Source organism: Schistocerca nitens, chromosome 2 (genome assembly GCF_023898315.1).
Source record: "Schistocerca nitens isolate TAMUIC-IGC-003100 chromosome 2, iqSchNite1.1, whole genome shotgun sequence".
NCBI classification, from domain to species: Eukaryota; Metazoa; Arthropoda; class Insecta; order Orthoptera; family Acrididae; genus Schistocerca; species Schistocerca nitens.
Genome location: NC_064615.1, coordinates 106,443,077 through 106,462,222, shown reverse-complemented (window position 1 = coordinate 106,462,222; position 19,146 = coordinate 106,443,077). Strand labels below are relative to the sequence as shown.

Here is a 19,146-nt window from a genome sequence, read left to right as displayed (position 1 = left end):
ATGTGAGTATGTGTTTGAGAAAGAGAGCAGATGGGAGGATATGAGTAATTTGAAATCTGCTCTAGCCTTTTCAGAGACCTTGGTAGAGTCGTAGCTTTGTAGTGCGAACCTAACCTTTAGATAGCTTGTGCCAAAAGCAAAGTTGCTGTTCAGTAGAAGGGGGGTCGGTAGTCTCGTTTCGCGAGGTACTCGTGCCTAGTTGGCAACGTGAGGCGAACGCATTATCGCACAAATATGTCATGCATTGTGTAGTGTCGGCAGACTTGCCAACACTACGCACACTAATTGAAAGAGGCGGCCAAGATGCACGCGCTAACTCACGAAGGATGGAGTGAGGTCTGAAACAGGAGACTTAATGAATGTGATAAAGAAAATACGTATCTTTGGAATATACTTAACTTTTAATACATCCTTGTATACATCGTTCTTGATGAGACATCTGGAGATTGTGGCGATACAAGTGACTCTTTATATACAAGCTATTTTAGGCCTAGGCGCCTTGCTAAGTCGTAGCCATTAACTTAGCTGAAGGCTATTCTAACTGTCTCTCGGCAAATGAGAGAAATGGCTTCGTCCGTATAGTCGCTAGCAACGTCGTCGTACAACTGGGGCGAGTTCTCGTACGTCTCTCGAGACCTGCCGTGTGGTGGCGCTCGGTCTGCGATCACACAGTGGCGACACGCGGGTCCGACATGTACTAATGGACCGCGGCCGATTTAAGCTACCACCTAGCAAGTGTGGTGTCTGGCAGTGACACCACACATTGTTCGTCGGGGCTTTGTGATTCGAACGCTTCTGTGCGCATTACCCTACAATCATGGACAAAGCATTTGGTTACATTAGTTCGACTTTAGTATGCGGTTAATTTGGTACAGTTCCTTTTTAGGAATAACGCAAAGATTTTGGGAGGTCTGTTTATTCTAAATTTTCCTCGGGTATACTCATACGTTTCAAGAATTTCAGTATGTGTTACTCCCCCTTGAGAGCATGACCGCTATGCATGCAGTATTGTGCTGTTTTTGGTAGGATAAAAGCGCTCGATATTACTTGCAAAGCCTTTTAATGTTCTTAGTATTTCCGTTTTGCTTTCTACCTGTTCGCTTTCCCTATTTTTAATGCGGTTTCCTTCGTGAATATTTGACTGAGTACTAACGATAAGCTAACAACATCCTGCAGCATGAATAGTCCCTTGAGCTCATTTCTGAGTAAGTAAGATGGATATGTACATCTGTCCAAAATTTCTGCTTATTAATATTTATTTCTTCCTGTAATTGATAGATAAAAGAAGGAAGTACAAAAATGTTCAACGAGAGACAGAAATACAGCAATATAAATCTCTTAGGAATGAACAAATAAGAAGTGCAGTGCGGCCAAGACGAAATCAGTGCAGGAAAGATGTGAAGAAATCAAAAGAGAAACGAGCGTTGGGAGGACTGACTCAGCATTTAGAAAAGGAAGTTAAAAGGAGGGGTGGTAACATTAAGGGTACAATGGAAATCCCACCGTTCAACGCAGAGGAAAGTGTAGGGGGAAAGAGTACATTAAGGCCTCTATGACGGGCAGTACTTCTTTGATGCCGTGATACAAGAAGAAACAGGGGTCGACTGGGAAGAGATAGGGTATCCAGTATTAGTCATAATTTAAGAGCTTTGGATGGCTTAACATCAACTAAGGCAGAGGGGTGGATGACATTCGATGAGAAATTCTAAAATAATTGGGTGAAGTGGCAACAAAACGGATATTCGCGTTGGTGTGTTGAATGTATGATATTGGCGATGTAGCATCTGACTTTCGGATAAACATCATCCATTCATTTCCGAAGATAGCAAGAGAAGGTAAGTGCGAAACCCATCGCACAATCAATTTAACGGCTCATGCATCCAAGCTGCAGACAAGAATAATACACAGAAGAATGCAAAAGAAATTTGAGGCTCAGTCTGCCTTTAGGAAAGTTGAAGGCACCACAGAGGCAGTTTTGACCTTGCGCTTGATAATGGAAGCACTTGATAGTCGGAGCTGACAACTATTTTGCGGGCCTGGAGAAAACTCATTTTCGAGATGGGATCAAGGCAGTGGAACATCGTTGGACCAAGTGCAGGAATCTGCAAGAAGACTACATTAAAAAATAAAAAATAATGTTTCAGTGATGTAAGTACCTTTTTTCTATTCCGTTCCCAGAACTTTTTAAACCACCCTCATAATATCAACACTGGAGTCCAAGATGTAGATGAATTTAAGGAAAACTGTTACCTTGGAAGCAAAATAACCCATGACGTACTAAGCACGGAGGACATAACAAGCAGGCCAACGTAGGAAAAGAGAGAATTCGCGACCAAGAGACTTCTGCTGATATCAAACGTAGGATTTAATCTGACAAACAAATTTCTGAGAATGTATATTTCGGGCACGCATTGTATGGTAGTGAATCATTGATAGCGGGAAAACCAGAAGAGTGTCGAAGCGTTCGCGATGTGGTGCTACCGCAGAACGTTGAAAATTAGGTGGACTAATAAAACAAGGAATTACGAGGTTCTTCGTATAATGGAGGAAGAAAGGAACGTACGGAAAACACTGATAAGAAGAAGGGATAGAATGACAGATGTTTTAAATCATCAGGAAATAATCTCTACTGCACTAGAGGGCGCTGTAGAGAGAAGAAACTGTAGGGGAAGACAGGGATTGGAATATATACAACAAGTAATTCACAACGGAGGGTGTAAGGGTTCTTTTTTTTAAATTTCGAGTTGAGCCTTTATGGACTGAGTGGTAACAACTATTTTATTGTCTAGTTCTTGTTCTTGTTCCAGCTTTCACTTCCTACCAGTATCTTCTGAGCCCACCAAGAATTGCCTGTTGATGTTCTTCGGACAAAGGTCCTCTCCGTCTTTTGGACGTTGATGCCATTTTAAAACCTTGGTAGTTGTTCACCAAACTTCTTAATTTGTTCCTGTCAAGAATTTCTCTCTCTGAGACACCAATCTGCCTAAAATCTTTTTCACATTCTTCGAACCATCTCGGTCTTGTTTTCTTAGAGTGGATGAAAAATCCACATTCCTTATCTTAGTCAGTCACCGTCCATCCTCATGAGGTGACCGTAAGATAACAATCGTCTCTTCTTAATGGATGCTGTGATAGGTTCTGTCTTGCTGTACAAGTCCTCATTTGTTCACATTCGCCATTGTCCCTCAACCCATGTATTACCTAGGATTTTACTTAATATCATACGCTCTCGCTTTTCTAGCCGTTCAGCTTGACCTTGTAACACATGGTCAAAGTCTCGGACGCATATAAGCCCTCAGGTTTTACAACTGTATTATAATGTCGGAACTTGGAACCTACAGTCATAGACTTTTTGCTATAGGTATTCTTTGTCAGTCGGAATGCCTGGTCTAACTTCCTCATCCTGACATTAATTGCTTCTTCTTCTAATCCATTCTCTTGTATGACTTCACCGAGATACCTGAAACTTTTAACTCGTCCGATTTTTCCCAGATTGTTGATCATTCATTCAAGTCCATCACAGATGTTCGTCATATATTTTGTCTTTTGAATAGAGACCTGGAGTCCAACTGTTTCAGCAATTTCTGACAGCCCATTGATCTCGTTGACTGCTTTGTTGTTAGCAAAAATGGTCAGTTCATACGCAAAGGTCAAGCAGTCAATGTACACCCCTTTGTTCTTAGCACCAAGTCTAAACCGCTCTTCATTTGTTTCTTCTTGGGCTAACAACTTTCTCCGAGATACCTGAAACTTTTAACTCGTCCGATTTTTCCCAGATTGTTGATCATTCATTCAAGTCCATCACAGATGTTCGTCATATATTTTGTCTTTTGAATAGAGACCTGGAGTCCAACTGTTTCAGCAATTTCTGACAGCCCATTGATCTTGTTGACTGCTATGTTGTTAGCAAAACTGGCCAGTTCATACGCAAAGGTCAAGCAGTCAATGTACACCCCTTTGTTCTTAGGACCAAGTCTAAACCGCTCTTCATTTGTTTCTTCTTGGGCTAACAACTTTCTCCACTCTCGAATGAAAGACGTTTTCCAAGACGCAGTTGAAAAGGAGCGTGGAAAGTCGATCTCCTTGTCTTACACCCATTTTGATTGTAAAGGGTTCTGAAATCTCACCCATAAATTTTATTTTTGACGCTGTTTTGGTGAGAGTATTTTTGATCAGCTTTCTTGATGTACCATCCACCCCAAACTCTTCCAAAATATTCATTAATGCCTCTGGGAAAAAATACTTTGCGGCCCGAGTCAGACGAGTGAGAAGACTGATAGCTCCAATGGTCGACTCCATTAGTTCAGTCTCCCCTGTCATTCTCCAGCACACTCTAAGGCGTGGCGAGTATTTAGTCAGCTAGATTAGAACGGTTGAGGCCTTGCATGTATTATTACACGAATTATTTGCACTTGCACGTCCACAGAACGGGCTGTGTTTAATTATTTTGTTTTTTATATCTTTATTTTACATGAGCGATCACGATACAATAGTATTTTTACAAGCTTTTGCGTATGACTACACCTTGTGAAATGTTTCCATTTTTAATGTTAATCAATAAATTAGTTTAATGATCAGCAGACATTGAGATGCGTAATTGTAGTCCAGCATTATATAACCGCTTGCCCATAAGTCAGTCTGAAACTTCTCTTCATATCACATTAATCATGAAATGGAAACACACAGCAACAGAACGTACCAGCGTGACATCAAACACTTTGTTACAGGAAATGTTCAAAATGTCCTCCGTTGGCGAGGATACATGCATCCACGCTCCGTCGCATGGAATCCCTGATGCCCTGATGCAGCCCTGGAGAATGGCGCATTGTGTCACAGCCGTCCACAATACGAGCACGAAGTCTCTACATTTGGTACCGGGGTTGCGCAGACAAGAGCTTTCAAATGCCCCCATAAATGAAAGTCAAGAGGGTTGAGGTCAGGAGAGCGTGGAGGCCATGGAATTGGTCCGCCTCTACTAATCCATCGGTCACCGAATCTGTTGTTGAGAAGCGTACGAACACTTCGACTGAAATGTGCAGGAGCTCCACCGTGCATGAACCACATGTTGTGTCGCACTTGTAAAGCCACATGTTCTAGCAGCACAGGTAGAGTATCCCGTATGAAATCATGATAACGTGCTCCATTGAGCGTAGGTGGAAGAACATGGGGCCCAATCAAGACATCACCAACAATGCCTGCCCAAACGTTCACAGAACGTGATGACGTGATTGCACAATTGCGTGCGGATTCTCGTCAGCCCACACATGTTGATTGTGAAAATTTACAGTTTGATCACGTTGGAATGAAGCTTCACCCGTAAAGGGAACATTTGCACTGAAATGAGAATTGACACATTGTTGGATGAACCATTCGCAGAAGTGTACCCGTGGAGGCCAATCAGCTGGTGATAGTGCCTGCACACGCTGTACATGGTACGAAAACAACTGGTTCTCCCGCAGCGCTCTCCATACAATGACGTGGTCAACGTTACCTTGTACAGCAGCAACTTCTCTGACGCTGTCATTAGGGTTATCGTCAACTGCACGAAGAATTGCCTCGTCCATTGCAGGTGTCCTCGTCGTTCTAGGCTTTCCCCAGTCGCAAGTCATAGGCTGGAATGTTCCGTGCTCCCTAAGACGCCGATCAGTTGCTTCCAACGTCTTCTGTCGGGACACCTTCGTTCTGGAAATCTGTCTCGATACAAACGTACCGCGCCGCGGCTATTGCCCCGTGCTAATCCATGCATCAAATGGGTATCTGCCAACTCCGCATTTGTAAACATTGCACTGACTGCAAAACCACGTTCGTGATGAACACTAACCTGTTGATGCTACGTACTGATGTGCTTGGTGCTAGTACTGTAGAGCAATGAGTCGCATGTCAACACAAACACCGAAGTCAACATTAACTTTCTTCAATTGGGCCAACTGGGGGTGAATCGAGGAAGTATAGTACATACTGACGAAACTAAAATGATCTCTAACATGGAAATTAAGCGTTTCCGGACACATGTCCACGTAACATCTTTTCTGTATTTGTGTGTGAGGAATGTTTCATGAAAGTTTGGCCGTACCTTTTTGTAACACCCTTTATAATCCTAATTCCCTTCTATAAGATTCTGCTAACTTGTATCGCATTTTTTATAATGTTTTGTGTAGGCTTTGTTGATATCCTCCCAGCTGCCTACATTCTATATCGTACTGGAATTTAAGCTTTGTTCCCATGGTTACAGAGAATAATAATAACCTGAATTAGTCAGCCTTCTTACAAGAAGTTTTAAATACATTGGAAAACGAGGTCCACACTTCATATTTACAAGCCGGCTCATTGAAATCACTACTCTAATGGCGTAGAATATACCTCCGGATCCTAGAGCACAAGAAGCATTAGTACAATCTGTTAACAACAGAAGATACTTTCCACATTCAAATTTATGCATTTCAAAAAACTCGACAGTGATGAAACAACTCTGCAACAGAACATTATTCAGCAGATTAAGAAACACGCAATAAACACGTAAACATGCACACACACATACATACATACATACACACACACCCACACACGCATACACACACACACACACATACACAAACACACACACACACACATACATACATACACACACACACACAAACATACATACATACACAAAATGAAAATACAACTGAATAAATTCAAACTTCCAGGCCAACAATTGTAAATAAAACAGACAAATGAATGCTAATTGTCTCTCTGCAATTTAGAATGTATAATAAAATATGCATATGAGCTTGCAATGAAATTACAGTCACAGTTCACCAATGAGTACAAGGAAACAAAAGCAAAAGCTTTTACAAATATACAAGGTACATGCTCGACTCGAACATCTCCGAAGTGCTTCGTTTGCCTTTTCAGTAGGCAATTGTTTATTATTGTGCTGGTAATCAACACTTTTGAAATAATGGAATGCTAGCCTGTTATTGACAGGTACTCTTATATAAAATTCAAGTAAATTCCCTGTTTAGTTTTTCTAATATTAGTAACAGAATTCTGTCATTTTGGTGCAGTACTTCCTGAAACAGCAGCCAATCGCGGAGAAGACAGACGGCCTTTCTCGCGATACATACACCGTATAAAGCATCTGTCACCGATATCTCACACCATATGACTTCATCTTTCCACTGCTGCCTTCTCAACTGCTCTAAGAACAGCTTCATCCAGCTGAATATGACGGCTGCAAAGGCAGAAATATTACAACAGATATTGCCTCAACGTCCCTGTATTACGAATAACAGCCTGTATTAATGCGTACTTGTCGCTGATTTCATTAGACAGCGACAGGGCACACACAATGAACGAATAGATAAAGTTTACCTGACATGTGTAATCTAAACAGAAAATCTGTTGTCAACATATTCCAATCTACATAAAATTTTATAAATATACGAGGGTTGGAACTTTAATGGTGGCAAATATTTATTTACAGCTCGTACAAAACAGATACGTGTTTCAAAGTTTTACTGGCCTTCAAAGTAGTCACCAGCATTGTGTATAACCCGTTGTCAGCGATGTGGAACTCGTAGGATACTCTTAGCAGTGCCAGTTGTGTTGACAGTTCGAGCGGCGCGGTTTATTGCCCGACGAATTTGTAGCAGTTCTGAAGCGAATGTCGAGAAGTGTTTCCTTAAGTTTAGAAATCGAGTTGAATTCACGACGGGTTAAGTCAGGGGAGGGTAGTAGGTGGTTTAGCACTTAGCAGCCCCATCAGTCCAACAAATCAGTAACAGCTTGTACTGTACGTGCTTGAGCATTGTCCTGCAAAATGGTGGTCAGGTCCTGCAGAAAGCGTCATCGCTTCTGTTTCTATGCTGTTCATTTTTGGAACACAAACTACGACCAGCTTAGACACAAAAGTGATGACACTTTCGGCAGGACCTGACCATCATTTTGCAGGACAATGCTCAAGCACGTACAGTACAAGTTGTTACTGGTTTCTCTGACTGATGGGGCTGCTAAGTGCTATACCACGTACTACTCTCACCTGACTTAACCCGTCGTGAGTTCAACTCGATTTCTAAACTGAAGGAAACACTTCTCGACATTCGCTTCAGAACTGCTACAAATTCGTCGGGCAATAAACCGCGCCGCTCGAACTGTCAACACAACTGGCACTGCTAAGAGTATCCTACGACTTCCACGTCGCTGGCAACGGGTTATACACAATACTGGTGACTAATTTGAAGATCAGTAAAAGTTTGAAAGATGTATCTATTTTGGACGAGCTGTAAATAAATAGTTGCCACTATTAAAGTTCCAACCCTCGTATATTTCACAATTTATAAAAGGAAAATCGAGTGAAGATGCCACAAATCTAATGAAACGTGTTCCGGCGATAAAACAAAGCTGTGTTCTTGGAAGAAGGGGGACACATATAATTCATTATTTTTCTGTGAATATTTCTGTTGTTCTTCTCTGTTCGACTTGTATTCCAATACTTACCCAAGTGCAAAAGATGCTCCATGGGGCAAATGATATGATTAATAATTTATTAATTCATGGTTTTTTACAGTCTCTTAAGTAAGAGCGTGATCGACATTACAAACAGATGGTAAAAGATAGCACCTTTGTTCTTGTACAACCCAAAAAAAAAAAATGGTTCAAATGGCTCTGAGCATTATGGGACTTAACATCTGAGGTCATCAGTCCCCTAGAACTTAGAACTACTTAAACCTAACTAACCTAAGGACATCACACACATCCATGCCCGAGGCAGGATTCTAACCTGCGACCGTATCGGCTACGCGTTTCCGGACTGAAGCGCCTAGAATCGCACGGCATACCGGCCGGCACAACCCAACAGAGGGAGCCTTTGTCCTTCATGTTATATCCATGAAGCATTAGCTTACTTTGAATTTTTGAATGAGATACACACGAAGAGACATGAGTTTATTGTACGTGTAGCATTTGTCAAAGGTGTTTGATGCCGACTGCCAAACGTTGCATCATCCACAAAAATGAAGATTGGGTACTGCGGGAGGGCAATGATCTGAAGCACCGCAACAGGCTTTGGAGCGACTGGAGATTTGCAGCGACTGGAGAAAGGAGCATGGTGGCACGTACTGGATTGGCCCTCACGATCACCTCACGTTAGTTTTATTGAAAATGTACGGCCTTATATCAAAAAGAAATTGCAACGAAAAAAGATATTCACTTTGAAATAGCTGTCAACGCAAATTCGGCACCTGAATACGCGGGTAGCCGCGCAGTCGAGGAGGACTTGTCGCGGTTCGTACGGCTTCCCACATCGGATGTTCGAGTCCTCCCTCGGGCATTGGTGTGTCTGTTGTTCTTAGCGTAAGTTAGTTTAAGTTAGATTAAGTAGTGTGTAGGCTTAAGGACCGATGACCTCAGCATTTTGGTCCCATAAGACCTTACCATATATTTCCAATTTTCAATGAATACGCGGAAAACTTGGTTTCAAGCATACCTCGGAGTTGACAAACAGCTATCGACGCTGCAGGTGGCTGGATGTAATTGCATTTTCCTTTTGTTCATTTATGAGGTCTGTATACGTGTTTTTTTTTTTTTTTTTTTTTTTACTGATTAACGTAACAACAATCTTACTTAACAGTCTATGTGTATCACTTTCTTTCGCCTTGTCGTGAGTGCAAGGAAAAGGTACATTCTCTTACCCGTTGTCATCCTTGCGTCACGGGTTGCCTACACTACTAATGGCCACGTGTTGCTCCAGAACGAGAGGCCGCTGCCCGCGGAGCAGGTGGAGTGGTCGGACGCGTGCGTGCTCGTCTACTCCATCACGGACCGGCGCTCCTTCGACTACAGCCAGCAGGTGCTGCAGCAGCTGAGCCAGGCGGCCAAGCCCACGGCCCTGCTCGCCAATAAGGCAGACCTCGATCACCTCAGGCAGGTGAGCTGCCTTCACATTGCCCACTTTGGATGGATAAAACGCTGAAGCAACCGCACCATCGATGTTTCTACCGTCTTTGTAGCAGTCCTCTTCAGGATAACTATCCGCTTGATCCGTGGTTGATCTCCAATATATGCAGTCTTATTTCAGTTGTCATGTGGCTAGTAAGGGCTTCTGGTGGACATTTCGAAACGAAAATTTGTACTGTACAGCCAGCCATCTTTTCATAGGAATCTTCATTTCAAACTGTTCAGTGACATCCGGTAATTTGACGGTATACAGCAGTTAGTCACCCTGAACACGACCACTGCAAAGGCGGTCGAAACGTCATTGGCGTAGGTGTTTTAGTGTTTTATGGTGATGCAGCCTAACACTGAATATAGTGTCATTGGAATTGACACTAACCTTGAAATCCTATGAACTTTGTATTAACATAGTTCCTTCATATAGTTATTTAACAAGAATGTTGAGCCGTGATTCATTATCAAAGAATATTCTGAAGAATTTATTTTATTTACTAGTGATTCACCAAGAACATTAACACATTTAATCATACTATGTAAGCGTGGAAGTAGTTGCCAGGGAGTAACTGATGAAGTCATAACCATATTCCTTTTAACAAATGAAAATTTTATTCACTTTAATAGTGCCTAAAAGCATTTTTTGAAGGAACAGATTTAAAATTATAATCAGAAAGCACCCTCTAACTATCAAAGTTACAATTTATTCAGAGTCACAAAGAAACAAGTTCTGACTGTATGAGCTTTCGGGCAGAGAACTTTGCCGCTTCCTTTTGACACAGCTGTAGTTACGACAGCTCACAACAGCCTCTGAAAGACTACACTGGTACAAATCTGCAACACACTAGATTACTTTAAACTAAGACTTTTAACCATTTCCACAAGCACACAAACTATGCACTCCCCCGTAGGAGGGATGGAAATGGTACAGAACACTAACAATTAAAATATTAACCTTGCCACCGAAGGTGCAACTTGATTTTAACTTCTAAGAAAAGTCTTACGGTGAAAGGATGGCAACTTTATATACTAAAATGATCATTTAAATAAAAGCTCATGAAATGCAATCTTATATAAAATTCTACAAGGTTGGCCAAACAATAGTTAAGATGCTCTGCAGTACACAGATACCGCCTCTCAAGATCATAGGCAATAATATCAAAGTTTCCAAAGATCAAAACATATTTCAGGTATTAGGCCATTACACACTCCAGGCAATAAATTCGTTAACACACCAAATCCGACAAACATGACAGAGGCAGCTACTAACGTACGGTAGATTGATAGGGAGATTACCGAACAACCCGAACCGCAGGTTGCTCTAACCCGCCCCTACTCCACAAGGAAAAAACGGACCACCCAATTTATAAACAACCACCTTCCGCGGGTGGGAAAACGGAGAAGAATGGTGGGACGACCCCAAAGCAAAACTGCTGGTGACCTCAAAAGAAAACAAGTAGAATTTAACGAGAGTAAATCAAACAACAGATCACCAATCACTTAACCCAAATCGCTCTCGCGAACCGTCCGCTGCCAGCCGCTTCGACGGACGCAGGAAGGCGCACCGATCTCCCGTCTCACGGCGTCGCAGCTCACACTAGCCAGACTGATGTCGTGGGTTGACTCCTGTTGCTCTCGTGTCGACCGCGAAGTCACTACCCCTCGCTATACGCCACGGCCCACTGGACGCACTTGGCGACCTAACATGCGCCGACGCTCAAGACGGACAAGTCATCTAATGTCTCAGTGCGCGACCGACCAACCGATCGATCCAACCGCCAATGACCATTGCCTGAGCAAACTCGAGCAGACTGGCGGCCTAATGCGCAGGCTCAGATGCAGGAACTAAGCCCCGACTGGGCGAACACTCGTTGAGTTCTCTTACTGGCGGAGTGGAAAGACTCATTTTGCCGGCTTTAAAGGTTGATCCGAACGACAGACATACTAGCACTCTCAACGACAGACAGACACTAACTGCCTAACAAATGCGGACGAGAGACAGACTAGCAAGCTGTGGACGAGAGACTGACCCAGACTGACCGACTGGCGAGTTGTTTTTTTCTTTATTGATTTTCAATTCCCCCCGAAGGGGGCGGGCTGGCAGCAGCTTACTACGCTGCTCTACAGCCTACAGACTTTTTTTTAAATAAAGGAAGAAGAAAGAAACAAGGAAAAACAGGCGATACAATGGTGATTTAAAGCGTAAAATGGCGTAAAATTGCGGAAAGTTTAAACAGAAAGCAAAAGGGGTTGGCAATGTAGATAAAAGACACAGGAATCAGACAAGTAACATAGTAGACACACAATTAAAAAACATGACAGTCTGGTTTCTGTTCGCAAGAGATAAAAGGCACACCCAGCGACAGTATGATGGCCGTTCGCAACAAGTCCCAAAACACACAACACGGAACACTCACTGTAAAACATGCACTGTAGAACACTCACTGTAGAACACTGCACGAAAGTGGCAGCACAGTGACGACACTCTCGAGCCAAAGGCAGATGGGGTGGGGGCGGGAGGGGGAACTGCAGGAGGGGGAAAAACAAGGAGGGAGGAGAGGAAAAAAAACGAAAAGGGGGGGAACCAACGAGGGAGAGGACTAATAAAGGAGGAGAAGGGCAGACGCGAGAGGGAATGAGAGGAGGCAGAGGAGGGAAATGTAAAAGGATGCGGGGGAGAGAAGGGGAAGAAAGAGGATGGAAGGGGGGGGGAGAGGGAGCCCAGGAAAAGGACAGAGGAAAGGAGGGGGAGTGAGGATCAAAGTTGATAGGGGGGATAAACGGAGGGAGAGAGGGAATCATCCGGGAGGGGGAGTTGATGGAAGCCACCTTGGGAAAGGAGATGTAGAGTGTAGAGATGGAGGGTAGGGGGGACACAACGGTGAAGACGGGGCAGGGGGCGGGGATCGGAGAGGAGAGGAGCATCCAGGGGGTGAGGGGGTTCAAGACGGCTGGAGATGTAGAGGATGCGGATATGTTCGAGGAATAGGAGCAGATGGGGGAAAGGAATGAGATCATAGAGGATCTGCATGGGGGACGGGAGGCGTATAGGGAAGGCGAGGCGGAGTGCATGACGCTCAAGGATCTGGAGGGACTTATAGAATTTGGGGGGGGGGCAGATATCCAGGCAGGACTGGCACGACTGGCGAGCTCATAGCGCCCGTAAATGCACGTGAACAGGCAACCTTTCCCCTTTCCCACCAGAGGGAGACACCAAAGCTGCGACTGCCACAGCGGCGCCACCGCCAGAAACGGAGGGCGACTGCTTCACACTAAGCGCTGCAGCGAGCTCTTCAAAACAACAACTTTTACCATGGCTCAGATGTGTTCACGTGCATGAATGTGAGAATGGGTGGGTGCTTGAGCGGAATCCATGAAATACACTCCTGGAAATTGAAATAAGAACACCGTGAATTCATTGTCCCAGGAAGGGGAAACTTTATTGACACATTCCTGGGGTCAGATACATCACATGATCACACTGACAGAACCACAGGCACATAGACACAGGCAACAGAGCATGCACAATGTCGGCACTAGTACAGTGTATATCCACCTTTCGCAGCAATGCAGGCTGCTATTCTCCCATGGAGACGATCGTAGAGATGCTGGATGTAGTCCTGTGGAATGGCTTGCCATGCCATTTCCACCTGGCGCCTCAGTTGGACCAGCGTTCGTGCTGGACGTGCAGACCGCGTGAGACGACGCTTCATCCAGTCCCAAACATGCTCAATGGGGGACAGATCCGGAGATCTTGCTGGCCAGGGTAGTTGACTTACACCTTCTAGAGCACGTTGGGTGGCACGGGATACATGCGGACGTGCATTGTCCTGTTGGAACAGCAAGTTCCCTTGCCGGTCTAGGAATGGTAGAACGATGGGTTCGATGACGGTTTGGATGTACCGTGCACTATTCAGTGTCCCCTCGACGATCACCAGTGGTGTACGGCCAGTGTAGGAGATCGCTCCCCACACCATGATGCCGGGTGTTGGCCCTGTGTGCCTCGGTCGTATGCAGTCCTGATTGTGGCGCTCACCTGCACGGCGCCAAACACGCATACGACCATCATTGGCACCAAGGCAGAAGCGACTCTCATCGCTGAAGACGACACGTCTCCATTCGTCCCTCCATTCACGCTTGTCGCGACACCACTGGAGGCGGGCTGCACGATGTTGGGGCGTGAGCGGAAGACGGCCTAACGGTGTGCGGGACCGTAGCCCAGCTTCATGGAGACGGTTGCGAATGGTCCTCGCCGATACCTCAGGAGCAACAGTGTCCCTAATTTGCTGGGAAGTGGCGGTGCGGTCCCCTACGGCACTGCGTAGGATCCTACGGTCTTGGCGTGCATCCGTGCGTCGCTGCAGTCCGGTCCCAGGTCGACGGGCACGTGCACCTTCCGCCGACCACTGGCGACAACATCGATGTACTGTGGAGACCTCACGCCCCACGTGTTGAGCAATTCGGCGGTACGTCCACCCGGCCTCCCGCATGCCCACTATACGCCCTCGCTCAAAGTCCGTCAACTGCACATACGGTTCACGTCCACGCTGTCGCGGCATGCTACCAGTGTTAAAGACTGCGATGGAGCTCCGTATGCCACGGCAAACTGGCTGACACTGACGGCGGCGGCGCACAAATGCTGCGCAGCTAGCGCCATTCGACGGCCAACACCGCGGTTCCTGGTGTGTCCGCTGTGCCGTGCGTGTGATCATTGCTTGTACAGCCCTCTCGCAGTGTCCGGAGCAAGTATGGTGGGTCTGACACACCGGTGTCAATGTGTTCTTTTTTCCATTTCCAGGAGTGTATATTCTGACAGAGGCCTGGCTAAAACCAAGTATTACCACAAGTTTGACAAATCTTGGCAGCTACGTCATTCTAACACATCACGGATGTAGGAGTGGTGTAAGGAGTGCACATGTCTGTTTTATCACTTGAGACAATTACTAAATGGCAAGACACACCTATGAGTTCTTTTTGCGTGGAAAGGAAAAAACAGTGGCATGTAAGCGGAGCTCTGGAGAAACAGGAGCAATCTTGACAAATACAGGATGGTTCGACTGCCGCCACCAATGGGTTTTATGCAACCCGCAATAACTTCAAAAACCATGCACAAGATTTTCATATTCTCTCGCTCGCAATGTCCAAACTACACTGCAGCGCAAAAGAAACTGGTATAGGCATGCATGTTAAAATACAGAGATATCTAAACAGGCAGAAAAGGTCGCTGCCGTCATCAACGCCTGTGTAAGACAAGAAGTATCCAGCGCAGCTATTAGATCAGTTACTGCTGCTACAATGGCAGGCTATCAAGATTTAAATGACTCTGACTTCGGTTTTATATACGGCGATGGGACACAGCATCCCCGAGGTAGCGGTAAAGTGGAGATTTTCCCATGCGACTATTTCACGAGTGCACCGTGAATATCAGGAATCCGGGTAAATCTCAAATCTCGGACATTGTTGCAGCCGGAAAAAGATCCTTGGAAGAATGGGGCCAACGACGACCGAAAGGAATCGTTCAACGTGACGGAAGTGCGTGAATTGGTAGGCCAGCGACAAGTGTCAGCGTGCGAACCATTCAACGAAGCATCCTCGATATGGGCATTCGGAGCCGAAGGCCCACTCGTGTACCCTTGATGACTACACGGCACAAAGCTTTACGCCTCGCCTGGACCCGTTAACACCGACATTGGACTGTTGATGACTGGAAACATGTTGCCTGGTCCGACAAGTCTCATTTCAAATTCTATCGAGGGGATGGACGTGTACAGGTATGGTGGAGACAACCTCATGAATCCATGGACCCTGCATGTCAGCAGGGGACTGCTCAAGCTGGTGGAAGCTCTGTAATGGTGTGGGGCGTGTGCAGTTAGAGTGATATGGGACCCCTGATACGTCTAGACACGACTCTGACAGGTAACACGTACGTAAGCATCCTGTCTGATCACCTGCATCCATTCATGTCCGCTGTTTATTCCGACGGACTTGAACAATTCCAGCAGGACAATGCGACACCCCACACGCTCAGAATTGCTACAGAGTGGCTTCAGAAACATTCTTCTTAGATTAAACACTTCCACTGGCCTCCACTCTCCCCAGAGATGAACATTATTGAGCGTACCTGGGATACCTTCTACATCTACATCCATACTCCGCAAACCACCTGACGGTGTGTGGCGGAGGGTACCCTGAGTACCTCTATCGGTTCTCCCTTCTATTCCAGTCTCGTATTGTTCGTGGAAAGAAGGATTGTCTTTATGCTTCTGTGTGGGCTCTAATCTCTCTGATTTTATTCTCATGGTCTCTTCGCGAGATATACCTAGGAGGGAGCAATATATTGCTGGACTCTTCGGTGAAGGTATGTTCTCGAAACTTTAACAAAAGCCCGTACCGAGCTACTGAGCGTCTCTCTTACAGAGTCTTCCACTGGAGTTTATCCATCATCTCCGTAACGCTTTCGCGATTACTAAATGATCCTGTAACGAAGCGCGCTGCTCTCCGTTGGATCTTCTCTATCTCTTCTATCAACCCTATCTGGTACGGATCCCACACCGCTGAGCAGTATTCAAGCAGTGGGCGAACAAGCGTACTGTAACCTACTTCCTTTGTTTTCGGATTGCATTTCCTTAGGATTCTTCCAATGAATCTCAGTCTGGCATCTGCTTTACCGACGATCAACTTTATATGATCATTCCATTTTAAATCACTCCTAATGCGTACTCCCAGATAATTTATGGAATTAACTGCTTCCAGTTGCTGACCTGCTATTTTGTAGCTAAATGATAAGGGATCTATCTTTCTATGTATTCGCAGCACACTACACTTGTCTACATTGAGATTCAATTGCCATTCCCTGCACCATGCGTCAATTCGCTGCAGATCCTCCTGCATTTCAGTACAATTTTCCATTGTTACAACCTCTCGATACACCACAGCATCATCTGCAAAAAGCCTCAGTGAACTTCCGATGTCAACCACCAGGTCAGTTATGTATATTGTGAACAGCAACGGTCCCATGATACTCCCCTGTGGCACACCTGAAATCACTCTTACTTCGGAAGACTTCTCTCCATTGAGAATGACATGCTGCGTTCTGTTATCTAGGAACTCTTCAATCCAATCACACAATTGGTCTGATAGTCCATATGCTCTTACTTCGTTCATTAAACGACTGTGGGGAGCTGTATCGAACGCCTTGCGGAAGTCAAGAAACACGGAATTTACCTGTGAACCCGTGTCTATGGCACCTTGCAACATGCTATTCAGAAGTCATCTCATTTCCATCGTACTCTTACGGATCTATGGACAACCATGCAGTATTCTTGGCGTCAGTTCCCTCCATCACTACTTCACACATACGTCGATTCCGTGCCACATCTTATTGTGGCACTTCCGCGTGCTCGCGGGCGCCCTATACGACATTATGCAAGTGTATCAGTTTCATTGATTCTTCAGTGTATAAGTCCTACAGAAAAAATGAGCAGGACATTTTGTAGAAAATTTACTGTAGTTAGATTTTGTAGCGGGATACGTTGTTTTTGAAGTATAAAATTTGCTAGTTATCCAAGAAAAACACATTTGAAGGTCACTTTAGTACGTTTTTCATGAATAATTCGAAAACTACGGCCTCTAACGTAAACGTATCCCGCAACAAAATTTAACTCTATTACATTTGCTACAAAAAGGTCCTGTTCATTTTTCTATAGGACTAATAGTTTGCGCGTAGCGAGCGAAACAATATGCAAATCTTGCAAGTGATATTAGAAGGCGCTGTGGATTGCATAAAACCCATCGGTAAGAAAGCTAAACCACCCTGTATTCAACTTTCTATCTCCCCCATACAGTTGGGGCTGGAATGCACGAAGGAGTGCTTCTTGAACGCTCTTTATAACTTCAAAGTGCAGCATGAAAAATTTCAATGAACAGCATAGTTCGATACAGTACAAATGAAACACCGGGTGGAACCCTTAAAGTAATGCCTGTCAGAAGATTTGAAATCGGTTGGCAATTCGTTGCTCATGATGGAAGATGAAGAACATAAAGTTGAGATACATAGGTCTCCATGAAAATGTTTTTCCTATATTGTTAATGCTTGTTGCAGTAGACTAGCTCGTTGCTGATTGCCATATAATACACAGGTTGAACTGGTATCATTGTCGTATCCTTTTATCATGAGGACTGTGCTACACAATTTGTAAATTACTTACGAATTGATTCTCAGTACGATGTTCTCCGGCTATTTCTACGTTCACTAGTCGATTACAGGTATATTTTCAAAATTTAGTTTTATTAGCTTCTGACGAAAACTGGCCTTTATCGTCGAAAGCTTGTCGTTTACAATTAATTCGACACAACAGGGGAATCAGGAATATTTTATCTTCGAATTCTATCGATATCTGCTTAACATTTTTATTGAAAAAACAGAGGGTATTACAGTCCGATTTCACGATACTGAGTCTTGTATATGAATGAAGATAGACACTTGCGATGGATTTTAACTTATGCATCGAAACTAAAAGCTTGTCGTGGCATTAGTTGTTGTCTGCAGATTCTAGTTCCTTTGACGGCGGCTTCGTCTGTAGCTAGCTCGCCAAATTTTGTTGTAGATATTATCTCTTCCATAATGTAGGACATTAGACAGTTTTTACCTTTGAGTTACATCGCCACATTGGGATGTTTCATTTCGCTAAGGTACTGTTTATAAAATGATTTGTCGAAGAAATTCTGAGTAAGTTTTGATAATACACATACCAAACTAAACTTTTTTACAGAAAGCTCCATAAATTCACGTATTTTTTACGTCAAGTATTCTGCTGTTAGCTTTAAATGATTGTCTTCGAGAGGCATATAGTTTAAATAGCGGCAACATCTGTATACATTTTGAAAAAGATGGACCTCGCTGTTCAATGTTATAACCATACAGTACGATGTACGTTTAGTAAGTAAATGTAACACTTTTTTTCTGAAAGCTGGTTGGTTTTATTCAGGATTCCAATACACCACGTCATTTTCCTCTCTATGGGTTTCGAAACCCCGTTTTCAACATAGTCTCCGTTCAATGCGACGGCCTTACGCCGTCTTACGGGGAGGACCTCTACGCCCTCTTGGTAGCGCTCTACTGTTCAACGTCGGACCCAACGTCTTGCTGCAACAATAACCTACCCATCGTCCACTTTCTGCTTCCCGCGGAGTGTGTCCTTCATTTGGCCAAACGGA

At 44.4% G+C, this 19,146-nt stretch overlaps 1 protein-coding gene across 1 annotated transcript in view; it reads left to right on the top strand.

The window, feature by feature from the left end:
• Positions 1-19,146, top strand: part of LOC126234285 (ras-related and estrogen-regulated growth inhibitor-like) — a 204,977-nt gene that overhangs the window by 143,868 nt on the left and 41,963 nt on the right. The window contains exon 5 of the mRNA XM_049942971.1: positions 9,734-9,910. Within this exon, the coding sequence (XP_049798928.1) occupies positions 9,734-9,910 (177 nt within the window). The remainder of the gene's footprint in view (positions 1-9,733; positions 9,911-19,146) is intronic.